This window comes from Salmo trutta, chromosome 36 (genome assembly GCF_901001165.1).
Source record: "Salmo trutta chromosome 36, fSalTru1.1, whole genome shotgun sequence".
Lineage (NCBI taxonomy): Eukaryota > Metazoa > Chordata > Actinopteri > Salmoniformes > Salmonidae > Salmo > Salmo trutta.
In genome coordinates this window covers 2955738-2978237 of record NC_042992.1, presented here as the reverse complement: position 1 = coordinate 2978237, position 22500 = coordinate 2955738, and the positions used below count along the sequence as shown (strand labels likewise).

Sequence of the window (22500 nt, the reverse complement as noted above, 5' to 3'; positions counted from 1 at the left end):
TATTAAGGTGGCCAGTGATTCCAAGTCTATGTATATAGAGCAGCAGCCTCTTAGGTGCAGGGTTACGTAACCGGTTTGAAGCTGGCTCGTGATGGCTATTTAACAGTCTGATGCCCCTGATATAGAAGCTCTTTTTCAGTCTCTCGGTCCCAGCTTTGATGCACCTGGACCTCTCCTTCTGGATGATAGCGGGGTGAACAGGCAGTGGCTCGGTTGGTTGTTGTCCTTGATGATCTTTTTGGCCTTCCTCTGACATCGGGTGCTGTCGGTGTCCTGCAGGGCAGGTAGTTTGCCCCCCGGTGATGCGTTGGGCAGACCGCACAACCCTCTGGAGAGCCCTGTGGTTGCGGCGGTGCAGTTGCCATACCAGGCGGTGATACAGCCCGACAGGATGCTCTCAATTGTGCATCTGTAAAAGTTTGTGAGGGTTTTAGGTGACAAGCCAAATTTTGTCAGCCTCCTGAGGTTGAAGAGGCACTGTTGCACCTTCTTCACCACACTGTCTGTGTGGGTGGACCATTTCAGATCGTCAGTGATGTGTACGCCAAGGAACTTGAAGCTTTTTACCTTCTCCACTGTGGTCCCCTTGTTGTGGACAGGAGTGTGCTCCCTCTGCTGTTTCCTAAAGTCCACAATCAGCTCCTTTGTTTTGTTGACATTAAGTGAGATGTTATTTTCCTGGCACCATTCTCCCAGGGCTCTCACCTCCTCCCTGTAGGCTGTCTCATCATTGTTGGTAATCAGGCCTACTACTGTTGTTTCATTGAATTGGAGGTGTGCGTGGCCACGCAGTCATGGGTGAACAGGGAGTACAGGAGGGTCTGAGCACGCACCCTTGTGGGGCCCCTGTGTTGAGAATCAGCAAAGTGGAGCTGTTGTTTCCTACCCTCACCACCTGGGGGCGGCCCGTCAGCAAGTACAGGACCCAGTTGCACAGGGCGAGGTTCAGACCCAGGGCCTCCGGCTTGATGATGAGCTTGGAAGGTACGATGGTGATTAATCCTAAGCTATAGTCAATGAACATCATTCTTACATGGGTATTCCTCTTGTCCAGATGGGATAGGGCAGTGTGCAGAGTAATGGCGATTGCATCGTCTGTGGGTCTATTGGGGCGGTAAGCAAATGTAAGTGGGTCTAGGGTGTCAGGTAAGGTAGAGGTGATATAATCCTGAACTAACCTCTCAAAGCACTTGTAGCACATGATGACAGAAGTGAGTTCTACGGGGCGATGGTCATTTAGTTCAGTTACTTCCGTTTTCTTGGGTACAGGAAAAATGCTGTATATCTTGAAGCAAGTGGGGACAACTGACTGGGATAGGGAGAGACTGAATATGTCTGTAAAAGCTCCAGTCAGCTAGGCTGTGCATGCTCTGAGAACATGGCTGGGGATGCCGTCTGGGCTGGCAGCCTTGCAAGGGTTAACACGCTTAAATGACTTACTTACATTGGCCACGGAGAAGGAGAGCCCACAGTCGGTGGCACAATCCTTGTTAGCGGGCCACGTCGACATAGACCACTGGAGGCTGCTGTTCTGCCTTGCCGATGAAAACCCAGGTAAAACCCATGTAAAACCCATGTCCTCGTTCAGGCACGACTCAGTTAAACATAAGATATTTTTAAAGATATTTTAAGATATTTTTATTTGTTTTTAATGTCCTTTCGGTAGGATAGTCTCAAAAAAGAGTTAATCCAGTTTATTCTCCAGTGATTGCACATTTGCCAGTAGAACGGAGGGTAGAGGTGGATTATCCGAATCGCTGACGTAGTCTCGCAAGTAGCTGCATCTCCTCTTCTTACGGGATTTTGGCTCCAGGAAGATCAGTAGATCCTTTGCGTCTGACTCAATAAAGAAAAAAAATCCTTGTCCAGATTGAGGTAAGTAAATCACTGTTCTTATGTCGGTCATAGTAAACAACGGCGGAAAAATTATGTACAATTGGTCAGGAGTCAAACTGCAGACGTCCTCTCCGGCACCATTCTGTAGCAGTGCGGGCTTGGGACCAATACCAGACACTCCATGTCCATCCCAAATGGCATCCTTTTTTCCTATAATAGCGCACTACATATTGGTCAAATTTAGTGCACTAAATACTAAAGGGAATAGAGTGGAATTTGGGACACAGCCACTGATGATCTCCTGCCTGCTCTTTCCACACCTACTCTAGTCTGTCTGTGTTAATACCTGTCACCATAGCGATTCTTAAACACTGTCGCCATGACGGCGCGCTGAGCACATCCTGTAATATACTACCCAGCATGCTGTAGGGCCCCGCAGCGGAATCAGTGTAACCGTGGTGACAACAGCGCAGGGCGGCCATGTTGGGGGCCGTCTCCGGTTGCTGCGTGTGACTGCCAACACTGTGTATAACACAGCTTTACTGCTTCCAGCCCGGACAACTACACCACCTCTCTCTCTCTTTTGTTTGTTTACATGTATTTTAAATATAGGTTTGTTTTGGGCTTTGTCCTTTTTATGACATATTGTTTTGTGGAATAATAAACCCTTCTATTATGTCTCCTGCGCCTGTCTCCGATCCTTAGACAACGTGACACTATGCCATCTAAAGGAACATAAAATTCAACATACCAATTAGGATCTTGCTAAAAATACATGAATCAGTTATAGAACCCATTGCCCTTTATGGTTGTGAGGTCTGGGGTCCGCTCACCAACCAAGAATTCACAAAATGGGACAAACACCAAATTGAGACTCTGCATGCAGAATTCTGCAAAAATATCCTCCGTGTACAACATAAAACACCAAATAATGCATGCAGAGCAGAATTAGGCCGATACCCGCTAATGATCAAAATCCAGAAAAAATACCTTAAATTCTACAACCACATAAAAGGAAGTGATTCCCAAACCTTCCATAACAAAGCCATCACCTACAGAGAGATGAACCTGGAGAAAGAGTCCCCTAAGCAAGCTGGTCCTGGATACAATTAGACCAAAACAAATCATGAGAAAACAAAAAGATAATTACTTGACACAATTGGAAATAATTCACAAAAAAACTGAGCAAACTAGAATGTTATTTGGCCCTAAACAGAAAGTACACAATGGCAGAATACTTGACCCAAACTTAAGGAAAGCTTTGACTATGTACAGACTCAGTGAGCATAGCCTTGCTATTGAGAAAGGATGCCATAGGCAGACCTGGCTCTCAAGAGAAGACAGGCTATGTGCACACTGCCCACAAAATGAGGTGGAAACTGAGCTGCACTTCCTAACCTCCTGCCAAATGTATGACCATATTAGAGAGACATATTTCCCTCAGATTACACAGATCCACAAATAATTACAAAACAAACACAATTTTGATGAACTCCCATATCTACTGGGTGAAATACCACAGTGTGCCATCACAGCAGCAAGATTTGTGACCTGTTGCCACAGGAAAAGGGCAACCAGTGAAGAACAAACACCATTGTAAATACAACCCATATTTATGTTAATTTTCCCTTTTGTACTTTAACTATTTGCACATAATGTGACATTTGAAATAACTTTATTCTTTTGGAACTTAACACTTTTTAAATTGTTTTTTTCACTTTTGTTTTGATCCATTTCACAATGTAAACATATGTTTCCCAATAAAGCCAATATAGCCCTTATATTGAAATTGAATAGAATTGAGAGACAGACAGAGAGACAGATCACACCAATATAATCCAGTGTATTTACTTATAGTAAATATATGCTTCTCTGGAGACATGCAGGGGGACAGCAGCACTCCCTGCATGCCAGTCACAGATGATCCACACTCAGCTAGGAGAGGGAGGGAGGGGGGAGGGAGAGAGAGAGAGAGAGAGAGGGGGAGGGGGAGAGAGAGGGGGGGAGGGGGAGGGGGGAGAGAGAGAGAGAGAGAGAGGGGGGGGAGAGAGAGGGAGGGAGAGGGAGGGGGGATGGGAGAGAGAGAGGGGGAGAGGGGGGAGGGAGAGAGAGAGAGGGAGAGAGGGAGAGAGAGAGAGAGAGAGAGAGAGAGAGAGAGAGAGAGAGAGAGAGAGGGGGGGAGGGAGGGAGAGAGAGAGAGGGAGGGAGAGGGAGGGGGGAGGGAGAGAGAGAGAGAGAGAGAGAAAAAGGGGTCACACATCACACATCAATATAATCCAGTATATGTACTTAAACCTGCTTCTCTGGAGACATGCAGGGGGCAGGATAATGTAGGAGAGACGAGAACTGGTGACCTCTGACTGGATGGAGTTCAACCTATCTGTGACCCTTTCTACACTTTCACAGTATTTTGATCTGTCAAATAGAAACACTCTGCAGAGAGAAAACTGCCAGCCAATGCAATTAGTCATGTAGGGAAGACAGAGTGACAGTGACAAAGTAGAAATGATATTCAGGTCCACTGAGACACCTCAGCTGTCTCTTCCGTGGGACTAGGAGCTACTACTAGCTTGCCTCCATGGGTTGATGATGTCATGACTTTGTTTTGGCTACGTCTGTATCTCAGCATTCACACACTAGTTTAATACCTTACCTGTTTCCCTTACACGCAGGTGGATACCTTCAACATTGTTCCTGTGTTTTATGTTGGTTTATCTGTCTCCCTCGCTCGCTCGCTCGCTCACTCACTCCACTCAATCAATCACTCGCTCACTCACTCACTCCATTCTCACTCACTCCACTCTCTCTCTCCACTCTCTCTCTCACTCCACTCTCTCCTCTCTCACTCCTCTCTCACTCACTCTACTCTCTCATTCCACTCTCTCTTTCTCCACTCTCACTCCTCGCTCACTCTCACTCCACTCGCTCGCTCACTCACTCCACTCGCTCGCTCACTCGCTCACTCTCTCTCACTCCACTCACTCGCTCACTCTCTCTCACTCCACTCGCTCGCTCACTCTCTCTCACTCCACTCACTTGCTCACTCTCTCTCACTCCACTCCACTCGCTCACTCTCTCTCACTCCACTCGCTCACTCTCTCTCACTCCACTCGCTCACTCTCTCTCACTCCACTCACTCGCTCACTCACTCTCTCTCACTCCACTCGCTCACTCTCTCTCACTCCACTCGCTCACTCTCTCTCACTCCACTCTCTCTCACTCCACTCGCTCACTCCACTCGCTCACTCTCTGTCTCATTCTCTCTTTCTCAGGAGAGTCGCTGCCATTGGCAACGTCCTATCAGGTTCTGATCCGATTCACCTCCAAAGGCCAATCCAGCTCCAAAGGATTCCACCTGGTGTATCAAGGTAACACACACACACACACACACACACACACACACACACACACACACACACACACACACACACACACACACACACAAGTACATCTCACCCCTCTCTGTACCCTTGTGCTTCCCTCTCAGCCTGTTCTAATAAGACTGTTCCACTACTTAACTTCTTGTTAATCCAGCCACAGTGTCAGATTTCAAAAAGGCTTTACGGCGAAAGCAGACCAAGCGATTATCTGAGGACAGTGCCCAGCATACCAACACATGAAAATCAGATTTCAACCAGGCAGGTGCTACTCAAACAACAGAAATAATGATATAATTCATGCCTTACCTTTGAAGATCTTCTTCTGTTGGCACTCCAAAATGTCCCACAAACATCACAAATGGTCCTTTTGTTCGATAAATTGCTTCTTTATATCCCCAAAATGTCAATTTATTTGGCGAGTTTGATTCAGAAAAACACCGGTTCCAACTCGCCCAACATGCCTATAAATTATCTAATAAATTACCAGTAAACTTGGTCCAAACATTTCAAACAATGTTCCTATTCCAAATTGATGTATCCTAAAACGTAAATAATCGATAAAATTTAAGACGGGAAATACTGTGCTCAATACCGGACGAAAACAAAGTGATGCACGATCCAGGTCGCGCGCAACAAAACATTAGAGTGCACCTGAAGTGACACATGGAAATAACACGGCTACTTCTTCATTTCTCAAAGGAAAAACATCAACCAATTTCTAAACACTGTTGACATCTAGTGGAAGCCATACGAACTGCAAGCATATTTCTATTAAAAAGGGATTAACATAGAAATTTTATGAAAAACAAAATGTTTCCCTGGATGGATTGTGCTCGGGGTTTCGCCTGCCAAATCAGTTCTGTTATACTCACAGACATGATTCAAATAGTTTTAGAAACTTTAGAGTGTTCTCTATCCATATATACTAATAATATGCATATCCTAGCTTCTGGGCCTGAGTAGCAGGCAGTTTACTTTGGGCACGCTTTTCATCTGGACGTGAAAATACTGCCCCCTAGCCCAAAGAGGTTTTAATAGATGACTGGGATTTTAGGTACAGGAGTAACCTATCACTGTACCAATCCTCTATCGTTGGTAACCTATCACTGTACCAATCCTCTATCGTGGGTAACCTATCACTGCACCAATCCTCTATCGTGTGTGTGTGTGTGTGTGTGTGTGTGTGTGTGTGTGTGTGTGTGTGTGTGTGTGTGTGTGTGTGTGTGTGTGTGTGTGTGTGTGTGTGTGTGTGTGTGTGTGTGTGTGTGTGTGTTGTAATGCTTCAGTAATGGAAAGACATTGCAGTGTAGGTAAAAGGGCTGTTCTTTCTCTAATGGAGGAACTTTTCTCTGACTCTATTTCTCTGGGGACTGTGGTGCATTTCTCTGGGGATTGTGGTGCATTTCTCTGGGGACTGTGGTGCATTTCTCTGGGGACTGTGGTGCATTTCTCTGGGGACTGGGGACTGTGGTGCATTTCTCTGGGGACTGTGATGCATTTCTCTGGGGACTGTGGTGCATTTCTCTGGGGACTGTGGTGCATTTCTCCGGGGACTGTGGTGCATTTCTCTGGGGACTGTGGTGCATTTCTCTGGGGACTGTGGTGCATTTCTCTGGGGACTGTGGTGCATTGTTGTTAAACTACTACTTCAGAAGTCAGCTTTATTACCAGTGTCATTAATATTATTATCATAATTCATGTTGGGACACGACCTGAAAACATATTCTAATGTCCTTAACTACAGGTCTCTATCTATAAGGTTTAACTGTGTTACCGGGTTAACTACAGGTCTCTATCTATAAGGTTTAACTGTGCTACAGGGTTAACTACAGGTCTCTATCTATAAGGTTTAACTGTGCTACAGGGTTAACTACAGGTCTCTATCTATAAGGTTTATCTGTGCTACAGGGTTAACTACAGGTCTCTATCTATAAGTTTTAACTGTGCTACAGGGTTAACTACAGGTCTCTATCTATAAGGTTTAACTGTGTTACCGGGTTAACTACAGGTCTCTATCTATAAGGTTTAACTGTGCTACAGGGTTAACTACAGGTCTCTATCTATAAGGTTTAACTGTGCTACAGGGTTAACTACAGGTCTCTATCTATAAGGTTTAACTGTGCTACAGGGTTAACTACAGGTCTCTATCTATAAGGTTTAACTGTGCTACAGGGTTAACTACAGGTCTCTATCTATAAGGTTTAACTGTGATACAGGGTTTTTAATTGTTTTTATTTACCTCGGCAAGTCAGTTAAAAACAAATGATTATTTACATTGACAGCATACCGAGGAACAGTGGCTTAACTGCCTTGTTCAGGGGGCAGAACGGCAGATTTCTACCTTGTCAACTCGAGGATTCGCTCCATCAACCTTTCGGTTACTGGCCCAACGCTCTAACCACTAGGCTACCTGCTGCCCCGGTTAATTATAGGTCTCTAACTATAGTGTTTAACTGTGCTAAAGGGTAAACTATAGGTCTCTAGATAATAAGAAAAGATGATCAGTCTTTACATGTCTAAAACAGAAGGAATATAATATATATATATTGTTACAGGAAACTCATTCTATACATATAGAGGAAAAATAACTCGGGGTTAGGGTTACTTTTCCCGTGGGTAAAGAAACTCAAAATGGGGGATGATATTATTTTTAATATTCTTTCCGAATTTGCATACCGTCCAGACAGATCCGCAAGGAAGATGGACCAGATGTTATTGGACCAGATGTTATTGGGCCAGATGTTATTGGACCAGATGTTATTGGACCAGATGTAATTGGACCAGATGTTATTGGACCAGATGTTATTGGACTGTATCTTATTGGACCAGATGTAATTGGACCAGATGTTACTGGACCAGATGTCATTGGACCGTATCTTATTAGACCAGATGTTATTGGACCGTATCTTATTGGACCAGATGTTATTAGACCAGATGTTATTGGACCAGATGTTATTGGACCAGATGTTATTGGACCGTATGTTATTGGACCAGATGTTATTGGACCAGATGTTATTGGACCAGATGTTATTGGACCAGTTGGACCAGATGTTATTGGACCAGATGTTATTGGACCAGATGTTATTGGACCAGTTGGACCAGATGTAATTGGACCAGATGTTATTGGACCAGATGTTATTGGACCGTATCTTATTAGACCAGATGTTATTGGACCAGATGTTATTGGACCGTATCTTATTGGACCAGATGTTATTAGACCAGATGTTATTGGACCAGATGTTATTAGACCAGATGTTATTGGACCAGATGTTATTGGACCAGATGTTATTGGACCAGATGTTATTGGACCAGTTGGACCAGATGTTATTGGACCAGATGTTATTGGACCAGTTGGACCAGATGTTATTGGACCGTATGTTATTGGACCAGATGTTATTGGACCAGATGTTATTGGACCAGATGTTATTGTACCGTAAACAGATATGGCTCATTTATCTATATGGTTAAAATAATGATGATTCCACGCATCTTTGAAAATATATACTGTATAATAAATCATCAAGCCCACAAGCAATACAAGACCCTATTATTATGATGGAAGATTATAATGCAGTGTGCAAATGAGGAGAGACAAACTTATCACACAAGTCAGAGTTACACTTCAACTAAATCTATAATCACTTGTTAATAAGGGAGCAGGTCAATACAACGCACACATATAAAGTGAATCGATTGAGTGCTCTACGATAAGGATGGCTGGTCGACGAATTACGCTCAGATGATTCGCTGAGAGCCCCGAGACAAAAATACAAAGGTCTTTTATAGCTAAGATACACCCCTTTTCTAACTGACGAACAACAGATTTATAGGAGGGATCACGAGGTTAAGATTTGTATGAAAGATACCTATAATTCATAACAGAGAGTATCTGCTGTGTCAACAGTTCTCATTGTGTAGAGACCAGTGTCTGGCCCTCCTACTCCAAACTGGAGCCATGTTTCCCTGGTACAGTATAGAAGAGAAACATTAACTCATGTTCTGGAATGCTCTTTAGGTTTTATCACCCAAAAGAAATCGTAAATCTCCTGTCAATGTTATCTCCCAGAGGCCCATCCTCAGTAGAACACACACACACACAAAATATTTATAAGAATACTCTATTCTTTTGCATAAAACAACCATTTGATGCAATAAAATTATTATAACATAAGCTTCCAATTTTCCACATTAACGGTTAAATAACTCAATTGACCATGAAGGAAATCACACTACAAACTATCACCCTCGTGGTCTTATCATGGATATATTGGAACTAGTGAGATATACATGGAGGAGGTTTAATACCCTGACGTAGTGAGATATACATGGAGGAGGTTTAATATCCTGACCTGGTGAGATATACATGGAGGAGGTTTAATATCCTGACCTAGTGAGATATACATGGAGGAGGTTTAATATCCTGACCTAGTGAGATATACATGGAGGAGGTTTAATATCCTGACCTAGTGAGATATACATGGAGGAGGTTTAATACCCTGACCTAGTGAGATATACATGGTGGAGGTTTAATATCCTGACCTGGTGAGATATACATGGAGGAGGTTTAATATCCTGACCTGGTGAGATATACATGGAGGAGGTTTAATATCCTGACCTAGTGAGATATACATGGAGGAGGTTTAATATCCTGACCTAGTGAGATATACATGGAGGAGGTTTAATATCCTGACCTAGTGAGATATACATGGAGGAGGTTTAATATCCTGACCTAGTGAGATATACATGGCGGAGACTCAATCAAGATTATCGTCTTGACTCCTTTCTTAGGTCATTCTCTCTGGCACCAAATGTTCTTTTTTAATTGATAGTGGCCAGAATGTGGTCGGACCATCAAATAATTGGCATATACATAACCTTTACAGAATTTCCACAAGGGCGAGGATATTGGACATTTAATCATAGCCTATTGGATGGGATACAACCTGGCTCAAGATTGTAACAAACAATGGGGAAACCACACAATGTGAAGGCCAAAATTACAGAGAAGGAACTTCTTGATGCAGTTAAAGTCCGGGAAAACTCCAGGGCTGGATGGCATACCATTTGAGGTATATCAAACCTTTGTCCTTGTACTCAGAGGTCCGTTATTAGCATGTTTTAACCACTCTTTTTAAAATGGTAGATTATCAGACACTCAACAAGAAGGTTTGATTTCATTATTACTGAAACAGGACCCAGGTGAGAAATATAAAGATCCAGTCCATTTAAAACATTGGAATCACCTTACAGTTCAGTGATGTGACGCAAAAGTCCTAGCAAATTGCTTGGCGCATAGAATTAAAAAAGTATTGTCAGATATTATTCAACCTAATCAAGACAGGGTTTTTACATGGACGATACATTAAAGGTAATATAAGACAAGTACTGGAAACAATAGAATACTATGAAATATCGGGGACACCAGGCCTGGTTTTCATAGCTGATTTTGAAAAGGCTTTTGATAAAGTACGACTAGAATTTATACATAAATGCCTGGACTTTTTAATTTTGGAGTATCTCTTATACAATGGATTACAGTCATGTATAGTAACCCTAGGTGTAAAATAGTAAATAATGGCTACTTCTCAGAAAGTTTTAAACTGTCAAGAGGAGTAAAACAAGGTTGTCCACTGTCGGCATATCTATATATTATGGCCATTGAAATGTTAGCTATTAAAATCAGATCCAACAATAATAACAAGGGGCAAAAAAATCCAGGACTTCAAAACAAAGGTGTCATTGTACGCTAATTGAGGATCTAGATAATTTTACATGTGAAGTATGATAAGTGCACCATATTACGTATTGGGTCACAAAACAAAAAAACGACTTTTATATCACTGTGTAGTTTACCAATACAATGGTCTGAAGATGAAGTGGACAAACTCGGTATTCATATCCCAAAATGAATATAAAATCTCACTACAAAATGTTTTAATACAAATGTAGCAAAAATAGATGAGATCATGTTACAATGAAAAGGAAAATACCTGTCTATTTGTCAGAAAAATAACCCTGATTAATTATTTAGTCATATCCCAGTTTACCTAGTTACTTATGGCCCTGCCTACACCTAACAACTTGTTTTTTAAATGATACGAGCAAAAACAATATTCCACTTTATTTGGAACGGCAAGGCAGACTAAATTAAACAGGCTATTTATATAATGAATATGAAGTTGGAGGGCAGAAAGGATTAAATATTCAAGCATCAGGCCGTTATGACCTCACTAAAGGATTCAGTCCATTATGACATCACTAAAGGATTCAGTCCATTATGACCTCACTAAAGGATTCAGTCCATTATGACCTCACTAAAGGATTCAGTCCATTATGACCTCACTAAAGGCTTCAGTCATACAGAAGTTATACTGAAATCAGTACTGGTTCTCTAGTAGATTAGTAAGAATGACTCACCCCGTGTTCAAGAATGTCCTTTTTCCCTTTATTCAGATTACAACCTCTCACTTTCGGTTATTTGAAAATGAAATAATCTCCAAAATATCACTATTTTTAAAACAAGCCATAGAAAGCTGGTTGCAATAAAATAAAAAATTAAATACATTTTACAACAAATATTATGGTTAAACTCAAATACAATTAATTCAGAAGCATTCAGACTTTTTCCACATTTTGTTACGTTACTTCCTTATATTAAAATTGATTAAATTGTTTTTTCCTCATCAATCTACACACAATACCCCATAATGACGATGCAAAAACATGTTTCTAGAAATGGTTGCAAATTTATACAAAATAAAACAAATATATAGGGCTCCCTAAAGGCGCTGCGGTCTAAGGTACTGCATCTCAGTGCTGGAGATGTCACTACAGACCCTGGTTCAGCGGCTGGAGGTGTCACTACAGACCCTGGTTCAGTGGTCTAAGGCACTGCATCTCAGTGCTGGAGGCGTCACTACAGACCCTGGTTCAGCGGTCTAAGGCACTGCATCTCAGTGCTAGAGGCGTCACTACAGACCTTGGTTCAAATTCAGGCTGTATCACATCCGGCTGTGATTGGGAGTCCGGTAGGGCGGCGCACAATTGGCCCAGCGTTATTCAGTTTTGGCCGGGGTAAGCCGTCATTGTAAATAATAATTTCTTCTTAACTGACTTGCCACATTAAATAAAGGTTACATATGGGGTATTGTAAAATAATACAGACAATTACATTGATAGAAGCCACAATATACAGTATCTGCAATATTAAATATGATCTACTATAAAATAATATTTAAAAACTATTTTTCTCTAACCGTAAGGTTTAATTAGGGGCCGGAGTTTCCGTTGTCAGGAGAAACTCAGGGTCCTAGATAATCACTACTTGGAAAAAGCTACAGTGACCAGACGACACTCTTCTTCTCTTCCTCTACAGCGGTGCCAAGGACCAGTGCCACCCAGTGCACTTCAGTCCCAGAGCCCAGGAACGGGAGGAGGATGGGGAATAACTTTGCAGTGGGAGCCGTGATCCGCTTTGAGTGTTCCCCTGGATACGTATTGGAGGGATCCACTGCTATAGAGTGTCTGACCGTCCCCAACGCCCTGGCTAACTGGAACTCCTCCGTACCCAGCTGTATAGGTAGGACTCAGAGACACACCTGTATAGGTAGGACACAGAGACACACCTGTATAGGTAGGACACAGAGACACACCTGTATAGGTAGGACACAGAGACACACCTGTACAGATAGGACACAGAGACACACCTGTATAGGTAGGACACAGAGACACACCTATATAGGTAGGACACAGAGACACACCTGTATAGGTAGGACACAGAGACACACCTGTATAGGTAGGACACAGAGACACACCTGTATAGGTAGGACACAGAGACACACCTGTACAGGTAGGACACAGAGACACACCTGTACAGGTAGGACACAGAGACACACATGTATAGGTAGGACACAAAGACACACCTGTATAGGTAGGACACAGAGACACACCTGTATAGGTAGGACACAGAGACACACCTGTATAGGTAGGACACAGAGACACACCTGTATAGGTAGGACACAGAGACATACACACCTGTATAGGTAGGACACAGAGACATACACACCTGTATAGGTAGGACACAGAGACATACACACCTGTATAGGTAGGACACAGAGACATACACACCTGTATAGGTAGAACACAGAGACATACACACCTGTATAGGTAGGACACAGAGACATACACACCTGTCTAGGTAGGACACAGAGACATACACACCTGTATAGGTAGGACACAGAGACATACACACCTGTATAGGTAGGACACAGAGACATACACACCTGTATAGGTAGGACACAGAGACATACACACCTGTCTCCTCTGATAAGGAGGGACTCTAACTAACTAGCCCCTCCCAGACTGATGTAGGTTGCCAGCCATCCCATCGCCCCTAGCAACCAGTCCAAACGCAGCCATGCGATCACACAGGTAGCGGAACTGCTGTGGGTCATGCACGCACGCGTACACACACACACACACACACATGCACATACACACACACACACACACACACATACACACACACAAGCACACACAAGCACACGCTAGCCACACACACACACACGCACACACGCACACACACACACACACACATGCACATACACACACACACACACATACACACACACAAGCACACGCTAGCCACACACACACACACACACACACACACACTCCTTGAAACCTGCTGATGAGGCAGATGTTCACCTGTGCGCTCCAGTGCCACCAGATGAAGATCAGGCTGTGGCAGCAAGCAGGGAACACCGTGTTAGCACACTGGAAACACAGCTGCAGAATGTCTTCCACTGTGTTAACACATAGGAAACACAGATGCAGAATGTATTCCACTGTGTTAACACATTGGAAACACAGAGCAGAATGTATTCCACTGTGTTAATTTAACACATTGGAAACACAGCTGCAGAATGTCTTCCACGGTGTTAATTTAACACATAGGAAACACAGATGCAGAATGTATTCCACTGTGTTAATTTAACACATTGGAAACACAGATGCAGAATTTATTCCACTGTGTTAATTTAACACATTGGAAACACAGCTGCAGAATGTCTTCCACTGTGTTAATTTAACACATAGGAAACACAGATGCAGAATATCTTCCACTGTGTTAACACACTGGAAACACAGCTGCAGAATGTCTTCCACTGTGTTAACACATTGGAAACACAGATGCAGAATGTATTCCACTGTGTTAATTTAACACATTGGAAACACAGCTGCAGAATGTCTTCCACTGTGTTAATTTAACACATAGGAAACACAGATGGTGAATGTCTTCCACTGTGTTAATTTAACACATAGGAAACACAGATGGTGAATATCTTCCACTGTGTTAACACATTGGAAACACAGATGGTGAATATCTTCCACTGTGTTAACACATTGGAAACACAGATGGTGAATATCTTCCACTGTGTTAACACATTGGAAACACAGATGGTGAATATCTTCCACTGTGTTAATTTAACACATTGGAAACACAGATGGTGAATATCTTCCACTGTGTTAATTTAACACATTGGAAACACAGATGGTGAATATCTTCCACTGTGTTAACACATTGGAAACACAGATGGTGAATATCTTCCACTGTGTTAATTTAACACATTGGAAACACAGATGGTGAATATCTTCCACTGTGTTAACACATAGGAAACACAGATGGTGAATATCTTCCACTGTGTTAATTTAACACATTGGAAACACAGATGGTGAATATCTTCCACTGTGTTAACACATTGGAAACACAGATGGTGAATATCTTCCACTGTGTTAACACATAGGAAACACAGATGGTGAATATCTTCCACTGTGTTAACACATAGGAAACACAGATGGTGAATATCTTCCACTGTGTTAACACATAGGAAACACAGATGGTGAATATCTTCCACTGTGTTAACACATAGGAAACACAGATGGTGAATATCTTCCACTGTGTTAATTTAACACATAGGAAACACAGATGGTGAATATCTTCCACTGTGTTAATTTAACACATAGGAAACACAGATGGTGAATATCTTCCACTGTGTTAATTTAACACATAGGAAACACAGATGGTGAATATCTTCCACTGTGTTAACACATAGGAAACACAGATGGTGAATATCTTCCACTGTGTTTGCCTCTGTTTTGTCTTCTTCCCTTGCGTCGCATATTTTCTTGATTCTCTCTATGAAAACTGTCCTGTTTGGTTAATGTTGTTCTCTCTCTCTCTCTCTCTTGCTCTCTTTACTTGCCTTTCTCTCTATTTCAATTCGTCTCTGTCCCTCCTTTCCTTCCTTCCTTCCTTCCTTCCTTCCTTCCTTCTCTTCCTCCCTCCCTCCCTCTCTCCCTCCCTCCCTCCCTCCCTCCCTCCCTCCCTCCCTCCTTCCTTCCTTCCTTCCTTCCTTCCTTCCTTCTCTTCCTCCCTCTCTCCCTCCCTCCCTCCCTCTCTCTCTCTCTTCCTCCCTCCCTCCCTCGCTCCCTCCCTCCTGTCCAGTTCCATGTGGAGGTAATCTGACCCAGAGGACCGGCACCATCCTGTCTCCGGGTTTTCCTGAGCCCTATCTCAACAGCCTCAACTGTGTCTGGAAGATCACGGTCCCGGAAGGATCAGGAATACAGGTGTAAACCTCTGAATATCTTACCACTGTATTTCGCACCCTCTTTCCAGAAGCTTTTCATTGAGTCTGTCTTGAACAGCCTTTAAACAGTTCCTGAACAGCTTCTACCCGCAAGACATAAGACTTCAACATACAGTATACTGCTGTTACTGTCTATTATCTATCCTTTACCCCTACCTACAGTATACTGCTGTTACTGTCTATTATCTACCCTTTACCCCTACCAACAGTATACTGCTGTTACTGTCTATTATCTATCCTTTACCCCTACCTACACTATACTGCTGTTACTGTCTATTATCTATCCTTTACCCCTACCTACAGTATACTGCTGTTACTGTCTATTATCTATCCTTTACCCCTACCTACAGTATACTGCTGTTACTGTCTATTATCTATCCTTTACCCCTACCTACAGTATACTGCTGTTACTGTCTATTATCTATCCTGTTGTCTAGTCAATTTACCCCTACCTACAGTATACTGCTGTTACTGTCTAGTATCTATTCTTTACCACTACCTACAGTATACTGCTGTTACTGTCTATTATCTATCCTTTACCCCTACCTACAGTATACTGCTGTTACTGTCTATTATCTATCCTTTACCCCTACCTACAGTATACTGCTGTTACTGTCTATTATCTATCCTTTACCCCTACCTACAGTATACTGCTGTTACTGTCTATTATCTATCCTTTACCCCTACCTACAGTATACTGCTGTTACTGTCTATTATCTATCCTTTACCCCTACCTACAGTATACTGATGTTACTGTCTATTATCTATCCTTTACCCCTACCTACAGTATACTGCTGTTACTGTCTATTATCTATCCTTTACCCCTACCTACAGTATACTGCTGTTACTGTCTATTATCTATCCTTTACCCCTACCTACAGTATACTGATGTTACTGTCTATTATCTATCCTTTACCCCTACCTACAGTATACTGCTGTTACTGTCTATTATCTATCCTTTACCCCTACCTACAGTATACTGCTGTTACTGTCTATTATATATCCTTTACCCCTACCCACAGTATACTGCTGTTACTGTCTATTATCTACCCTTTACCCCTACCTACAGTATACTGCTGTTACTGTCTATTATCTATCCTTTACCCCTACCTACAGTATACTGCTGTTACTGTCTATTATCTACCCTTTACCCCTACCTACAGTATACTGCTGTTACCGTCTATTATCTACCCTTTACCCCTACCTACAGTATACTGCTGTTACTGTCTATTATCTATCCCCCTACCTACAGTATACTGCTGTTACTGTCTATTATCTATCCTTTACCCCTACCTACAGTATACTGCTGTTACTGTCTATTATCTATCCCCCTACCTACAGTATACTGCTGTTACTGTCTATTATCTATCCTTTACCCCTACCTACAGTATACTGCTGTTACTGTCTATTATATATCCTTTACCCCTACCTACAGTATACTGCTGTTACTGTCTATTATCTATCCTTTACCCCTACCTACAGTATACTGCTGTTACTGTCTATTATCTATCCTTTACCCCTACCTACAGTATACTGCTGTTACTGTCTATTATCTGTCTAATATCTACCTCAATTACCTCATACCCCAGCACATTGACTCAGTACTGGTACTCCCTGTATATAGCCATGTTATTACCTGGTACTCCCTGTATATAACCATGTTATTACCTGGTACTCCCTGTATATAGCCATGTTATTACCTGGTACTCCCTGTATATAGCCATGTTATTACCTGGTACTCCCTGTATATAGCCATGTTATTACCTGGTACGTCCTGTATGTAGCCATGTTATTACCTGGTACTCCCTGTATATAGCCATGTTATTACCTGGTACTCCCTGTATATAGCCATGTTATTACCTGGTACTCCCTGTATATAGCCATGTTATTACCTGGTACTCCCTGTATATAGCCATGTTATTACCTGGTACTCCCTGTATATAGCCATGTTATTACCTGGTACCCCCTGTATATAGCCATGTTCCCAGCCCCCCTGTATATAGCCATGTATTACCCGGTACTCCCTGTATATAGCCATGTTATTACCTGTTCTCCCTGTATATAGCATGTTATTACCTGGTACTCCCTGTATATACCATGTTATTACCTGGTACTCCCGTAATATAGCCATGTTATTACCTCATACTCCTGTATATAACCATGTTATTACCTGGTACTCCCTGTATATAGCCATGTTACTACCTGGTACTCCCTGTATATAGCCATGTTATTACCTCATACTCCTGTATATAACCATGTTATTACCTGGTACTCCCTGTATATAGCCATGTTACTACCTGGTACTCCCTGTATATAGCCATGTTATTACCTCATACTCCTGTATATAACCATGTTATTACCTGGTACTCCCTGTATATAGCCATGTTATTACCTGGTACTCCCTGTATATAGCCATGTTATTACCTGGTACTCCCTGTATATAGCCATGTTATTACCTGGTACTCCCTGTATATAACCATGTTATTACCTGGTACTCCCTGTATATAGCCATGTTACTACCTGGTACTCCCTGTATATAGCCATGTTATTACCTCATACTCCTGTATATAACCATGTTATTACCTGGTACTCCCTGTATATAACCATGTTATTACCTGGTACTCCCTGTATATAACCATGTTATTACCTGGTACTCCCTGTATATAGCCATGTTATTACCTGGTACTCCCTGTATATAGCCATGTTATTACCTGGTACTCCCTGTATATAGCCATGTTATTACCTGGTACTCTCCTGTATATAACCATGTTATTACCTGGTACTCTCCCTGTATATAGCCATGTTACTCCCTGGTACTCCCTGTATATAGCCATGTAATACCTCATACTCCTGTATATAGCCATGTTATTATTACCCGGTAACCCCCTGTATATAGCCATGTTATTACCCGGTACTCTCACTGTATATAGCCATGGTTATTACCTAATCCATGTAATAGCTACCCTGGTACTCCCTGTATATAGCCATGTTATTACCTGGTACTCCCTGTATATAGCCATGTTATTACCTGGTACTCCCTGTATATAGCCATGTTATTACCTCATACTCCTGTATATAACCATGTTATTACCTGGTACTCCCTGTATATAGCCATGTTATTACTGGTACTACTCCCTGTATATAACCATGTTATTACCTGGTACTCCCTGTATATAGCCATGTTACTACCTGGTACTCCCTGTATATAGCCATGTTATTACCTCATACTCCTGTATATAGCCATGTTATTACCCGGTACCCCCTGTATATAGCCATGTTATTACCCGGTACTCCCTGTATATAGCCATGTTATTACCTGGTACTCCCTGTATATAACCATGTTATTACCTGGTACATCCCTGTATATAGCCATGTTATTACCTGGTACTCCCCTGTATATAGCCATGTTATTACCTGGTACTCTCCCTGTATATAGCCATGTTATTACCTGGTACTCTCCTGTATATAACCATGTTATTACCTGGTACTCCCCTGTATATAGCCATGTTATTACCTGGTACTCCCTGTATATAACCATGTTATTACCTGGTACTCCCTGTATATAGCCATGTTATTACCTCATACTCCTGTATATAGCCATGTTATTACCTGTCTATGGTCATACCTCCTCTTCTCAGTGGTACACTTACTCTGTACTACCGCTCCGTCTATCTCCTGTCTCTGACAACACAGAGAGAGTGGGGAGACCTGAACTTCCACTGTAGAGAGAGAGGGAGAGGGGGGGGGGGAGACATGAACTTCCACGACAGAGAGAGAGAGAGACAGAGAGAGAGAGAGAGACAGAGAGAGAGAGAGAGAGAGAGACAGAGGAGAGAGAGAGAGAGACAGAGAGAGAGAGAGAGAGAGAGACAGAGAGAGAGACAGAGAGGAGAGACAGAGAGAGAGAGAGAGAGAGAGAGAGAGAGACAGAGAAGAAGAGAGAGAGAGAGAGAGAGAGAGAGACAGAGAGAGAGAGAGAGAGAGAGAGAGAGAGAGACAAAGAGAGAGACCTGAACCCCCACTATAGAAGGGGCTAAGTTGAAACTGGTGGGTTAACCTGTATCTCCTCTCCTCTCTTCTCTTCTTATTTTCTCTCCCTCCCTCTCTCCTCTCCTGTCCTCTCCTCTCCTCTCCTCTCCTCTCCTCTCCCTCCCTCTCTCCTCTCCTCTCTTCTCCTCTCTTCTCCTCTCCCTCCCTCTCTCCTCTCCTCTCCTCTCTTCTCCTCTCTTCTCCTCTCTTCTCCTCTCTTCTCCTCTCTTCTCCTCTCCCTCCCTCTCTCCTCTCCTCTCCTCTCCTCTCCTCTCATTCCCTCATTTTCCCTGTCCTGTCCTCTCCTCTTCTCCTCTCTTCACCTCTCCTCAAATCCCCTCTTTCTCTCTCCTCTCCTCAGATCCAGGTGATCAGTTTTGTGACTGAACAGAACTGGGATTCTCTAGAGGTGTTTGATGGTGGAGACAACAGTGACACCATGCTGGGCAGTTTCTCAGGTGATTTCCTCTCTCCTCCCTCTCTATCTCCCTGTTTCTCTCTCTCTCTCCCTGTTTCTCTCTCTCCTCTCTCCCTATCTCCCCGTTTCTCTCTCTCCTCTCTCTCTATCTCCCTGTTTCTCTCTCTCCTCTCTCTCTATCTCCCCGTTTCTCTCTCTCCTCTCTCTCTATCTCCCCGTTTCTCTCTCTCTTTCTCTATCTCCCTGTTTGTCTCTCTCCTTCTCTCTCTTTCTCAATGTTTCTGTGTGTTTGTGCATGCATGGTGAAGGGTTGCACCTTGTTTTTATAGGTGAGGTGAGGATGGTGAAATCAAAGGATCTATCCTCAAATGCTACCACCACAGGCTGTCATTTACCAGTGACTAACCCACTGAGACCTGTTACTATGGAGAGCAATGGGAAGCAGCAAGTCACTGTGACTTGATCGGCATTACAGACTGTTGCCGTATCAGTGCTCACTGAAGCTCAAAGAGAGGAGAGGCAGGTGTATTCGAATAATGTATTTGTTGAAAAGGTTACCTTTCTTTATTTTAGAGATCAAGTGATGCATTCGTTTTTTCCTCTCTGGGGTTTTATCCTCATCATATAACTAACTACACAATAGAGCTTTTCTTTTTGTTTCCCATTGGAATGAGGTCAGGTTTAAACGTTACACACACCCTGAAAAAAACACAGAGCAAAAACAAATGAATACTTCACTATGGTTTTTGTGTTTTGTATTTGTATTTATTATGGATCCCCGTTAGTTCCTGCCAAGGCAGCAGCTACTCTTCCTGGGGTTTATTATAGATCCCCATTAGTTCCTGCCAAGGCAGCAGCTACTCTTCCTGGGGTTTATTATGGATCCCCATTAGTTCCTGCCAAGGCAGCATCTACTCTTCCTGGGGTTTATTATGGATCCCCATTAGTTCCTGCCAAGGCAGCATCTACTCTTCCTGGGGTTTATTATGGATCCCCATTAGTTCCTGTCAAGGCAGCAGCTACTCTTCCTGGGGTTTATTATGGATGCCCGTTAGTTCCTGCCAAGGCAGCAGCTACTCTTCCAGGGGTTTATTATGGATCCCCATTAGTTCCTGCCAAGGCAGCAGCTACTCTTCCAGGGGTTTATTATGGATCCCCATTAGTTCCTGCCAAGGCAGCAGCTACTCTTCCTGGGGTTTATTATGGATCCCCATTAGTTCCTGCCAAGGCAACAGCTACTCTTCCTGGGGTCCAGCAAAAATTAAGGCAGTAATATACATTATAATACAATGGCATTAAGAGGAATAAGCCAATCAGAGTGATTCAGAGCAGGCCATGTGGCCAGGGTGTAGTATAACCAGGAACTCTGAACCGAAGACAAGGATTCCATTAGTCCTGTACTCCTGCTTCAGTAATCATTTCACTGTAAGCTAACGTTGGCCGGCTATCTCGCTAGCTAATGTTATGTGTATGATCTTATTATTCCTATCAGAGACCCATTTGCTTGGCTAGTTATATCCTAATGTTAGCTAGCTAACATTGAACCTGGTTGGTTAACTACCTGCAGATTCATGCAGGGTAGTAACGTCATGACTTGGGATTATGGATCATTGTTTAGCTAGCTATCTAGCATATTCCACACAGAGTGTGTATACTTGCAAGTAAGCATTTCACGGTAAGTCTACACCTGTTGTATTCGGCTACATGTGACAATTAACACTGGATTTGATATGCTCTGTTATATCTGTCCTACATGAAACAAGAGTGAAATTTTTAACAACGCCTATCAGTTCTTACAAGTTATAACATGACCTACTATAGCCGTCCTATTACTATAACCACTGTAAGGTAAATAAGGCTTGATGAAGAGTACTATTGGTCTCCCTCCCCCCCCTTGCAGGAACGACGGTCCCAGCTCTCCTGAACAGCACGTCCAATCAGCTCTACCTCCACTTCTTCTCTGACATCAGCGTGTCTGCTGCCGGCTTCAGGCTGGAATACAAGAGTAAATATACATGTTGAATTATACTAGAGTATCACTGGGATACTTTTGGGATAAGACCCAAAGATATGTAGTGTCCTACAAGTGTAACCTAACTTTCTCAATACTCAAAGCTGTCTTCAAATTTCCCTTGACACTCCCATCTCTCTCTCATCTCTCCATATCTCCCATCTCTCTCTCTCTCTC

General features: G+C 42.8%; 1 protein-coding gene across 1 annotated transcript in view; it reads left to right on the top strand.

Annotated features, from left to right (window-relative positions):
- The window catches only part of csmd2 (CUB and Sushi multiple domains 2), a 338221-nt gene that overhangs the window by 169040 nt on the left and 146681 nt on the right, over nt 1–22500 (top strand). Inside the window, exons 31-35 of the mRNA XM_029734626.1 lie at nt 5109–5204; nt 12592–12795; nt 15721–15845; nt 20256–20352; nt 22213–22283. Coding sequence (XP_029590486.1) covers nt 5109–5204; nt 12592–12795; nt 15721–15845; nt 20256–20352; nt 22213–22283 — 593 coding nt within the window. The remainder of the gene's footprint in view (nt 1–5108; nt 5205–12591; nt 12796–15720; nt 15846–20255; nt 20353–22212; nt 22284–22500) is intronic.